Genomic DNA, 11787 nt, shown 5'->3' with positions numbered 1-11787 from the left:
TGTTACAGACCAAACTTGGTAATGAGAAAAAAAACAAGAAACAAGTATCACTGAAAATAATTGCTGGTTGAAGCCTTAACAATGTCAAGAGCATCTTATTTCTCCTAGATTCAACTCGTAGCCACAGCAGCTCCTTTTCACTGCATGTTTGTCTGGCGGAGTGTCTCCCGTGGTGCCAAACAATCATTTTACAGTTGTTTTCGACAGAAGGCACCTGCAATTTGGCCACAGATGTGTGAGCCCCCCCCCCCCTTTTTTTTGTAAGACCTCTGTTATTTGTCTCATGACGGTTTGAAAACTCAAATGTCAAAGTGCTGATAACTAGCTGCCGATGCTTAAATGCCATTCAACCCGGACTCAGCTGCGGTGTTCCTAATTGCACTGAGGTTAAATCTCTTTCTCCGTTAGCTGTTTACGTGACGGCGCTGACCCTGTTGTAAGTCAACCTTTGCACCAACCATTTGGAATTAAGTGAGGTAAGCACACCATATCTAACATCTTTTGAATGTGTTGTTGTATCTAAATCCACAAAACAAAAATAACCCTCAAAAAAATCTATTATATATATTATTTATGTGTCTTTTCCAGGAAGCAATGCTTTTCGATGGTGACTTGTAATACCCAAATACATTCGTACTTTTCCACTTTTGGAGCCACTGAAACATTTTGTTGCAACTTTTTTCAGTTAGTCATCTTTGCTCCCATTTGAGAACTCATGGAAGGCTTTTCCACTTCACAGTTACTGTATTTCCTCTGCAGCCAAACAAACTAAGAACATACTAAACCAGGAAGTAAAAGACGCCTGTTAGTTCAGCTTAGTCTACTTGACATTTTTGGAGCTGATGAACTCGAGCAGGAGAGCTGGACCGGTCAAAATGTCAGAATGTCACAAACAACCCATAATGCATCACTTTCTTAAAATAACAACCTCAAAAGGGTCATATGTAATGAAGCCGAGGACGGCAGTACACAAGAAAATGAGTTTTGTTATCTCGAGATAACAAGATAACCCACTCCTTATCACTAGAAAACAAAAGGGTTGTTTCTTCTTCTTCATCATAATGTAACCGACTTAAGCTGAAAATGTCAGATCAAGGAGAACGCCCGACTACACGTTTCAGTTATTGTGGTTGATTAGACCTCGGCTCAGGTCTGAAGTGATGCTGATGCTACACGAGGCCACCAAACTTCATGTACTAATGAAAAAGATAAATGAGTAATCTGTTACGCTCTAACAAGTGTAGCAAAGTGAGGGTCAGTCAAGCTCCGTCTGTACTACAAAGCGCTGACTACAATTCAAGTTGATAAAACCTTGGTACAAAAGTATTTTTTTCTAAGTACTTATTATTGATCAATGTTGTGAGAAAAAATAAAAAAAAACACCTGTAGCTGCTATTTATTAAGAGTTGAACACTCGGAAACCAACTCTACCTGCCTCCTCAGGACGGTGCGGGTGGGGGTGGGATCAGATTTGACTGACAGCGGTCAAGACTTAAACAGAAAAACGTGTCAGTGACATTAATACATTTGATAAATACTGGAAGGTTTCATCGATTTGTTTCAACATTAAGTTGCAGTACTGACCAAGTTTGAATATCTAAAGTACAACCACAGCCCAAAGTCTTGAACACTTTGGGAGCCAAAGTGGCAAACATTGACAACCCCCCCCCCCCCCACCTCCCCATCTTAAATCAATGTTATCTTGACTAGAAAAGCCAGAGAGGTATTTTCTTTTATGTGCTAAGGCTGTCAAGCTGTCCCAATACACAGAGCTGGAGATGACATTGATTCACCTTTCATTTGGAATTCTGCCAGACATTTGGCCATTGATTTTTTTTTTTACTGGGTGGGGGGGTGGGGTGGGGTGGGGCACAAGATATGAAATGTGCTATTTTATATATCACATCTGATACATACTCATACATTGTTGTTCACATGGCATGCAGGTGCACCTCTTGCCATGTGCTATCATTAACACACACACACACACACACACACACACGTCCAAACATGCAGACTCATGTCCTCGCTCCGCACACTGTACGTCTAACACACATATTCCCGGCTGCTCCCCCATCGCGCGTGACAACAGGAATGGCAGGCAACGAGGCGTTTTCCAATAGCGTCGCCACGACCAGACAGCTCACAAATGGACACTCGTCCTTATCAGCACATCCGCAGTGTCTTTACTTTACTTTCATCTCCTGTCTGAGACCGTTGAAAGGATCTGTCCTGTGTAATTGGATGTACAGTCACCATATAAGACAGGAAAACAGTGTGTAAACTCACTAAAGATCTTGAGGAAATCTGTCCACTGTGGAGGAAGACTAAAGCAGGGAGAAGAAACAGACAGAAAATTGTGGGATTTCTTACTTCTATTCGCCACTGTAAATATAGTGTGTTAATATAGAGAAAAGTAGAGATGAGAGATCATACGAATTTAATAATCAGTTATATTACAGATCATGCAAAAATAAACCAGTCACAGATTAGGAGATGGTTGAATTGGAGGCTGGTTAAGCGCTGGAGGAGGGACGTGGGGAAAAGTGGACATCGGCCTTAACTGTCAGGAACAAGGATATCTCCCGTCACCTGGACTGTCGAATGAAACAGCTTGCCAGAGAGAACTTCATCAACACGAACACGTACTTTGAGGTTTTGGGAGGGAAGCAGGAAACCTTTAGCAATTAAGGATTTCAATCTCAAGTGTGATGGCCTTGCCGGTAAAATCAATACAGTGTACACATGTGCTAGTCAGAAGATCTTCCCACTTGGGTAAACGGTGTGAATAAAAGATACTGTTTGGCCTCAAAAAAAAAAAAAATCATACATTTACTGCAATCTGCATTCGTTCGACGTCAGTGAACATCTGTACGGCGCTGGAAAGTATCTCAAGTCAACGGAGGGTGAAGCCGCAGTGCTGCTCATTCCCAGTGGCATTTTGTGCCACGCAAGCATGTTCCTGGGCAGCGCCAGGGGCCCAGGGTGGCTCGCGGGGCTTGCGTAACAACTCATTAAGAAAGTGGATAGGGGACCTAGAGTCACATCTTCAGCACATTTCATGAACTCGCTGGGGTTTGCAAATGCCAGTCAAAGTGATGCAGCCGGTGACAGCCAGAGCACTTTCTGTCCACCCGAGTCATATCTCTAAGTGAAGATCCATGCTTAAGCATATGCGCCAGATAAAGGACCGGAGCTCTGGAGCTCTGGACCCCCCCCCCCCCTCCTCCCTCTTCATCTTTTGGATGCAGGATCCAGGCTGTAATAAGAGGGTGCCACACATCTCTGGCAAAATTTCACAATGACTCAGCTATCCATCACAGTACCAGCTCTGTGCAAATGGGCTAGTCTTTTTTTCTTTTTTCATTCTACCCTACTTCACATGCATGATACAGAAAAACACAGGCGAACATGATGAGAGAGAAGTAGACTTATTTCAAAGCATATATTAATCCAGTAGGAATTTCTACCACATAGATCACTAGTATATAAGGAGTCTTGTAAACTGGGTTTACTGCTGCTACATCTTCAATTCAGTCCCTTTTCTGTCTGTGGTTGAAATACTGGGTTTAGAAAAGTCAGCTGTTAATCATTTAATTTGTTGACTCAGCAGCTGGGGCAAAGTAAACGACTGACTAAGGAAGAAAGTTGAGCATTTACCCAGCTAAATACCCTGATATTTTTTCTCAGCAGTTGGTCGACTAGGGAAGCAAATACTGATTTTTACATTCATCAGGTGGGGGAGGAACAACTCCGACTGGGTGCTGATACTGCTCCGTGTCTGCTGGAAGTGTAAGCTGGCAGGTTTGCTAACACGCTGGCTACAAAACACTGATTAGCAGACGGATTGTTTTCGAGCCTTTTCTGTTCCCCTTGTGGTGGAGAATCTCTTCACGCAAACTTTGAAGCACTTTCGGAAAAAAACTCTCCAAACAAAACCAAAATCATTTGGAATACAACATCCTGAGCGAACGTCAATAGAGAAACACTGAAGAAGTGAAGTTTGTTGTACAGTATAAATGTCTCTGAATGTTAATATTGGAGAGGAAAATAAAAATGATCCCCGTCTAGACCATGACTTGCTTCACTTTCATGTTCTCATACAATATGCGTTATCTCATATTTAAAAGCTGCATTTTCTTTTTTTTAACACTGATGTATTATAAAGTTGTTGTGGTGAACATTCTAGCAAATGGTTTCCTATTTACTGACAATATTGTGATCACCACCACCGCTGCGTTTCATCTTCAACACCATGAAACAGTGAAATAAGTGACTGAAAGGTTACTGTAGGACAGAGCATGCTTACCTCTCTTCATGTCTTCTGCCAGGATGAATGATGCTGGTGACTTTGCACCCCCTGCATGGCCGATCAAACCTCAAGTTAAACATACAGTATCCGTAAAGAATGCATTGGTTACACAAGCAATGATATTGAAATATTTATTACAGCTTATGAAATCACTGCTTCTATTGTAAAGCAGACCAGAGCATACAGAGCACATCCACTGTTGCTGGGCAAAATTTATTTGGCACTGAAATGGACAGAGGGCTAATGAGGGATATTAACTGGTAATTAAAAAAAGGAATTGATCTTTCCATCATTTGGAGGTCCTTCACTGTAATCCATATAAAAGTGTTCCAAGACAAATCACCAGAACTTTTGTCATAGCTAAGTGATAAATCTTAATCAGTAATTTATTTGTTGGCAAACAAGTTTCACTGTTACAACAAATATTAGTTATGAGGTCATTCAACTTGGAAACCAATACAAAAAGGAATAAATATGAAGCCATAATCATAGCCAATAATAGAAAATATCTGTGCCACTAAAGTTACTCCCATTCTCAATTTTATTACTGTTTATTTGAACAAATAAATAAATATATTTTCTCCTCTAGGAAGAAAAAGAAAACACTTCCAGTTTTTCTCACTCCAAAAGCACTTTCTTTAATAAGTAAAACAGCCATATTTCTTTTTTTGTACAAGTGCCTAGTGCTCATCAATGTTCAACCTCTTCTCTCTCCGAGAAGCACAAGCATTTTCTGAATGCCAATAGAGATGCAGAATGCACTATGAACCTTTCTGAGGGACACCTCATAATTAACTTGGACTGACTCTGTCTCCTTGACGATCTGTGAATCAGAGCTCTGCTATCTACACAATAAAAAAAAATCAAAAAAAAAAACAAAAAAAAAAGGAAAAAAAAAAAAAATCAAAAAAAAAAAAAATCAAACAGAAACAGAAAACAGACCCAGAAACATATGTGATCATTTACACAAAAATGCCTGCACTGTAAGTGTTTTGTTGTAATATTTTTTGTGTTATTTTGTTTCTATTTAGATGGTCATTTCTTGGAAAGTTATAAAAGAGGAAAAAAAAAAAAACAACAAAACAGACTGGTACCAGAAACCCAGAAAGGCCAGCACAACAGAACAAAATTGCTCCTAACCACTACATTTACAGAGACAAAGGGTTTGCTCGGAACAAAAAAGCATACTATTATGTGCAAAGCTAGTTATCTGTACAGTTACATAGAAATATCTCATAATTCTCTTATTAGTTTTTTCTCCCTCTTTTAACAACTGTTATTACAGTAAAATGAAAGAAAAAAAGAACAGCTATGCTTGAAAGCATACGATCAATCCTTCATGGTAATTGTTCAAAATGTTGTGTGTGGTTTTTTTTTTTTTTTGTTTGTTTTTTTTTTCTCTTTTTTTTTCATTGAAGGGACACTTCAGCAAACAAAATGTGCTGCAACTCACCAAAGAGGAAGAAAATCTTTCAAAAAGTCAATATAGATACAGAAGTATAATAAAATAGTCCTTTTTTTAAATCTCCCATTTATTCCGGTGAAGTCTATAGTTTAGACTTGTATTGTTTGGGGCTATGCAGTTCCTTTTGACTGTCAGACTATATCTCGCAGACCTAAAAATCCTGTGTGAGTTATTGTCTCTTTTCACACTGAGACAAAACACGCCAAACCACACAGGGTTGGAGGAGGGAAACACAACATCAACAGATTCCCGCAATATCTAACCAAACATAGTCACAGAATTAGCCCCCATACGTAGCAATTATTATCCTGCTTGTGGTCAGTAACAGCGGGAGAACAGTTATTTGCTCCGCCTCAGTCTTCGGAACACAGAATAAAAACAAAGGCTACCACTGCCAACGACTGATGGAACAAGAGGACACGGGGGAAGAGAAGGACTACGGTAATAGGAGGGACGCTAGTGGGAGGGTGTGTGGGCCTATAGGCTGGTGACCAGGTGCGAGGGCTCCTGGTGGGCCTCTTCTGGAGATAGATCCTCTTTGTTTGGGGGCACAATGAAGCCATCGCTGCTGCCCCGCCCTAGCTGGTAGTAGGAGTGCAGCTGATGCAGGTGGTTACGCGAGCCCAAGTTGGGCATGCTCTTGTAGTAAACGTCGTCCGAGCTGGCCTCCGGGCTCCTGGCGTCGCCGCCGTCCTTGGAGCCGTCGGCGGATTCTGCAGACACGTCAGGCAGGCCAGGCAGCATGGGCATGCTGGTGTAGAGGGAGTCTCTCTGGTGATTGTGGGTGGGCGACGAGCCCTCATCTTCGGTGTGCTCGTTGGTGAGTAAGGGAAAGAAACTTTCGCTGTTCTCCTGGGGGATCCTCCTTCGAGACGAGGAGGAAGTGGTGGCGGACGAAGAGAAGGGGTGGTGGGGCAGTGGGAGGGGTGGCGGCACTGACTGGTGGAGGTGACTATGAAGGTTGTCCACTGCCTGCAGGGAAGGGGGCGGTCTTTGAGGCAACAGCGGGGCGTTAGACTCCTCGCGGATTAACTCCAGGCCCAGGCCTTCGTCGTGGTGCGGACCAAAGGTGGAGTGGTCATCCAGGCCGAGCGCGACGTTCATGCCCATCCCCACTCCCAAACCCATCCCGTAGCCGCTGTCCTTGCCGCCATTGCTAACGTTATTGACCAGCTTATTCATGAGGTTCCGGTTCTGCTCGGTTGAGCGCTCGTGGGAATTGTTGAGGTAGGAGGGGATATAATTGGAGGTGAGCTCTTTCAGGATCTTCTTTTCCAGGGTGGTCTCCTTGTGGTTATAGCCCCGGTCAATGATCTGGACACAGTCACTCATATACTCGGCGCTGGCAATGCTGTAGCTGTTGCCATGGTTACCATTCAGTGGTAGAGTATCCATGACACTTGTATCCCGGGCATTGTTCAGGATTCCCTCTGGAATGACAAACATGGGTTGGGTCGGGGGGTAGAGTGGGTGAATGAGAAGGGTGAAATCTGATGGGATGTAATTGCCACAGCTAAATGTCAGCCATTTTTACAAACACAAATTACATCCATCAAACACTGTAGCCCATTTTTTCTGGAATGTATCCTGACCCTCAAGCACTCTCAGCACTTTGTGTCATCCACAATTCTATAAAGTGCACTCTGTGGAAATAAAGACTCTACAGTACTTGGATCAGATAAGACATAAAGCACTGTATTTACATTAAAAGCCTATATATTGCAAATGAGCACCACACACACTTACCTTATTACAAATACAATTTCTATGACCCAATTTCACTTTTCATTAAATTTAACTGATTATTCTATGGCAAGTGATGAGAACACTGATATATGTGCGACACACAACAATGCAGAGCCAAAGCACAGCACAAAAACACGAAGCTTATGCACTAAGCAAGCAAAGACAAAAAATAAATAAAAAATAAAAAACAGCCATGCATTTCACACTTCACAAAGTAAACACAAACCACAGCACAAGCTGTAAATTTGGACCCCAGCCATATTGTCCCATATGAGCATTGCAATTTAACAGTGAAATACTGGGGGGAAAAAAACATTTATTTATACGCTTTATCCACGTGAACATGACTAACCATCATTTCTAAACATGAATTAGTTGAGCTATTTCAAAATCAAACCACCCGGGAAGGAAGGAGACCTTCCGTTCTTCCTGTTGCATGAACATGTAATGTAGATTTCATACTTGACCAATTTCAAAGTCCATGCCATCAGCATCAAAGGATATTTCTGATGATAATTCAAACTACCTCAGACAAGGACGACCAGCTTGTTAAAAATGTCAAACCCACGGTCTGACCTCTTGAAAATTTGACAAGATGCATTCCTGAGACCTTCAAGAAGTGTATTGGCTTGATCAAAGTGACTGGTAAAATACAATAATACAATAGTAATAATTAATTAAATAAGTGCACGGACAAAGGCACAGCTGTTCAATATTCACTGAATAAAATACAGATCAATTTATATTGACGTCCCTTATGAAATGTTGAGGTGAGTCTGAATGTTGACTGTAATTGGATTATCTTATTCAGAGTATGATACCAAATGAGCCAATGGATATTTGCCTGTAAGAAGCAGTCTTTCTTTTTTTTTAAGTATATATATATATAAATATATATATATATATATAAAAATATATCCAGCTGTGCAAACAACATGAATCAGTGGAATTCAGGAAGTGATTTAAACTGATTTTTACAGGTCTATCTGAAAGGGTGCGGGCCTTTGTCATAAAAGAATACTATTATTCCAAAGGGAATTGCATTTTCTTTTTTTTCATTACCCCTTTGTCAGCATCGAGTGAAAAGAAAGTAAAGCCAAAGTCAATTACATTTGATAAGCAATGTTTAGTTTGACTCCCATACTTGTCTCTCTGTAGGGCTCTTTAAGGGACAGCATGAGGGAAAGGAAAGAAGAAAAGAAAACACAATAAGCATAACAGTGACAGGTAGAAAGAGAAATGTGCACATACAGTATGCTGATGATGCATCAAGAAAATGTTTCTAGTATGCAGTTGTTTTAAGTCACCATGCAAAACTTTGTGTAACCACAGGAAGAACCACAACATATCTCTTAACAAAAATAGAAGAAAAGACGTCTCTTTGAAGGATCCTCAGAGTAAAACATAGCAAATGTGTTTGAGCGTCAAATGCGCCCGTAAATCTTTTGATGCATTAGCATTTTCATCATTCCAGATATTTATTTTACATCTGTGGCAGTGTTAGTGAATTATAGCCCTCTGTCAAGAGCTCCATTGCAGCACTTGTATCACATACATAAATTATCCACTGATCAAAGCTCTCTGTGAGTTTTTCTTTTTTATCTCAGTTTTACACAAGTTTCTCGGTTTTTACAGACTCTTGAAGTTGCAGCAATCTCATATTGACTGCTGAGTGCTGGGGAAAAAAATAATAACACCTCTGTAGAGGGGGAAAATAGTCAGTCAGACTAGATCCCAGAAAAAAAGTCAATTGCTGGGTGGCTGATATGAGGTGGTTTCTGATACTCAGATCTAATACAGATCTAATATTTATATCGGTGTATAGGCCAGTATATTGGAAAAACATCCCACAGAAAAAACATCTTCAAAATAATGTGTACAATCAAATCTACGTTGAGTTATTATCCCACATTTTGAATATATGAATTTGTCATTACTACAATTAAAAGTTTTAAACTTTAGTTTTTGTGAAGTTCCACTGAAGGAGGAATTATATTTACAAAAATATTAGAACACTGAGAGAATCAAAGTAACGGAAACCCTCATGTTTGTTTGTTTCGTATTTTTATGCAGCATAAATGACTTGTGTTTTAGATTTTTACATCAGATTCACTGACATTTATCGCAGAACAACAATGTTTGACAATCCAACAGCGCTTTAAAAAGAAAGAAATGCTGACAGTAAAAACAGAGAGAGACAGAAGACACGGCAAGCTTCACTGACAACATTAGAGCACATTTAAAATAAATGACTGGGGATGTATCCGGCTCCCTATGGGCACCCACTCTTGATTTTTGAGGATATTTCTCTTTGGCGGCCAAACAGCCATGACTGAGTGTAACCGAATTGCACGCCCTGACCAGAAGCCAGGACACACCTCCAATGAAAAACCCCACAGGACAAACATGTGGGATTTTTTTGTGATAAAGCTATAGTTTGTTCAATGCTAACACACAACATCTAGAGCAGTGTTTTTTTTTTTTAAATTAAAGCCCTGTAAAAACCTTCAAGGTTGAATGCAGAAATTCCAGCTTAGTGCAAATCCATTACTTCTCCAATAATAAAGTTGTTTTCTTATCCTGGCCAGGAACAAAGACGCTCAAAACCTCACAGTTTCTGCAGGACTACACATGAAAAAAAAACACTGCCCTAGCCACAATGTTAAAGAATGAAAAGAAGCTAGCACACCTTGTGTGTTGTACATGCCCAGAGGGTTGTTATAGACTGCCGATTCCCCAAGCAATGTATTATAGGGATTGTTAGTGCCATGAGGACGTAGGAGTGCATTAGGTATAAGATGGTTAGCCATAGCCCCTGGAGCAGCCAGAAAGAGACAGAGTGAGACAGAAAAAAGAGTGGAGAGACAGAAGAAGGTAGGTGGGAAAATAAATTGAGATATAGACAGACAGAGAGAGAGAGAGAGAGAGAGAGAGAGATAACATTCAGATCAGTTGGGCAGATGCAGCTGAGCAGTGACAGCCATTAACATCCAAATGATCACATGATCATTAATGCGAGGGGTTTTTGCTACATGAAAGTGGCAGAGCTGAACTGACATGGCTAATGGGACCGATGGAAAGTGTATTAATTGTATTGTTAATGCCGGCCATTAGTTTGAAGGCCGTCGTTTTTGGTTTTTTTTGTTGTTTTTTTTTTTTGTTTTGCTGTTGCGCTCCACATTCAGGCAGCATACAAGTGCTAACACACATAAATTACATAAAAGAAAAGAAGCGTCGACATGGCCAACACAACACATGTACTGGTACATTTCTACACTCAAACAGGACAGACTACAGTAACCACTCAGGACACTGTTTGGTTCCTCGAGGCTGGACTAAAAAAAAAAAAAAGGAAAAAAAAAAAAAAAGAAATGTTCCCGACCCAGACCTCCACCCCAACCTCCTCCTGAAGCGGCTCCGGCACTCTTACGTCACCTAACTTCCTCCTTCGCTCCTAATGTCTAACTACGGGTCTTAGTACACGTTGCACACGTTAGCTTAATTAGCTTAGATAGCTTCCGCTTCTAAAATCTGCCAGCAACAGTCATCAGGAATGAGTCATCTATCATTTTTTCAGAAATAACCGAGACTTTCAAGTGTCGAATGTCCCTCCCTTATTATTCTAAATTGCATATATGGTGTGCGAGAATAGAAAGCTTGAGAGCCGTAACAACAGAATGAGGGGGGTGGGGTGGGGTGGGGTGGGGGTGGGCGCGCAACGGTTCCATGTTTCACTATTATTATTGTTTGTGGCATTAATAGTCTTATGAGCTGAAGTGGAGTATTATTTCCTTTCCTCCACAGATCAAAGTTCATATTTGGTCTAATTCTGGATGTGCCGCTGCTGAAATAACCCCTGAACGAAGTGACGCATCCTCTCTTTAGTCAAGATGGTCATTACTTTGCTCCAGCCGCGCCTCCTTTGCACAAACAGAACACAGGCTCATTTTCTATTTATGTGATGCTTGTCCTCAGATACTTGCTGCCAGGATCTTGCTTGAATGACTCATCAGTTTCCCGACCACATACCACCAACCACACCAAAGCAACCTTCACAGTCTGAGCCCCGTGATTAGCTGCAGATTTGAAGGCTGCAACCTGAAACATGAATGCTGCAAGATTCCCTGATGTTTGTTTTTCTTCAGCGGTGATAAAAATAATTTATTTTCAAGTGTTTGGATATATTATACGGAATGTCAAGTATGCTGAAAATGTTTGTGACTTGCATTCATTTCCTGTTTACAAGACCCCCCCCTCCTCCCAC

General features: G+C 41.0%; 1 protein-coding gene across 1 annotated transcript in view; it reads right to left on the bottom strand.

Annotated features, from left to right (window-relative positions):
* Positions 1-5760: 5760 nt before the first annotated feature.
* Positions 5761-11787, bottom strand: part of adgrl3 (adhesion G protein-coupled receptor L3) — a 193568-nt gene continuing 187541 nt past the window's right edge. The window contains exons 22-24 of the mRNA XM_022758742.1: positions 10213-10338; positions 8668-8685; positions 5761-7207 (exon numbers count right to left, since the gene is read on the bottom strand). Coding sequence (XP_022614463.1) covers positions 6255-7207; positions 8668-8685; positions 10213-10338 — 1097 coding nt within the window. The 3' untranslated portion in view covers positions 5761-6254. The remainder of the gene's footprint in view (positions 7208-8667; positions 8686-10212; positions 10339-11787) is intronic.

Source organism: Seriola dumerili, unplaced genomic scaffold (genome assembly GCF_002260705.1).
Source record: "Seriola dumerili isolate Sdu_G_001 unplaced genomic scaffold, Sdu_1.0 BDQW01000309.1, whole genome shotgun sequence".
NCBI classification, from domain to species: Eukaryota; Metazoa; Chordata; class Actinopteri; order Carangiformes; family Carangidae; genus Seriola; species Seriola dumerili.
Note: the sequence above shows the minus strand (reverse complement) of the source record. Positions and strands in the feature narration are given on the sequence as shown.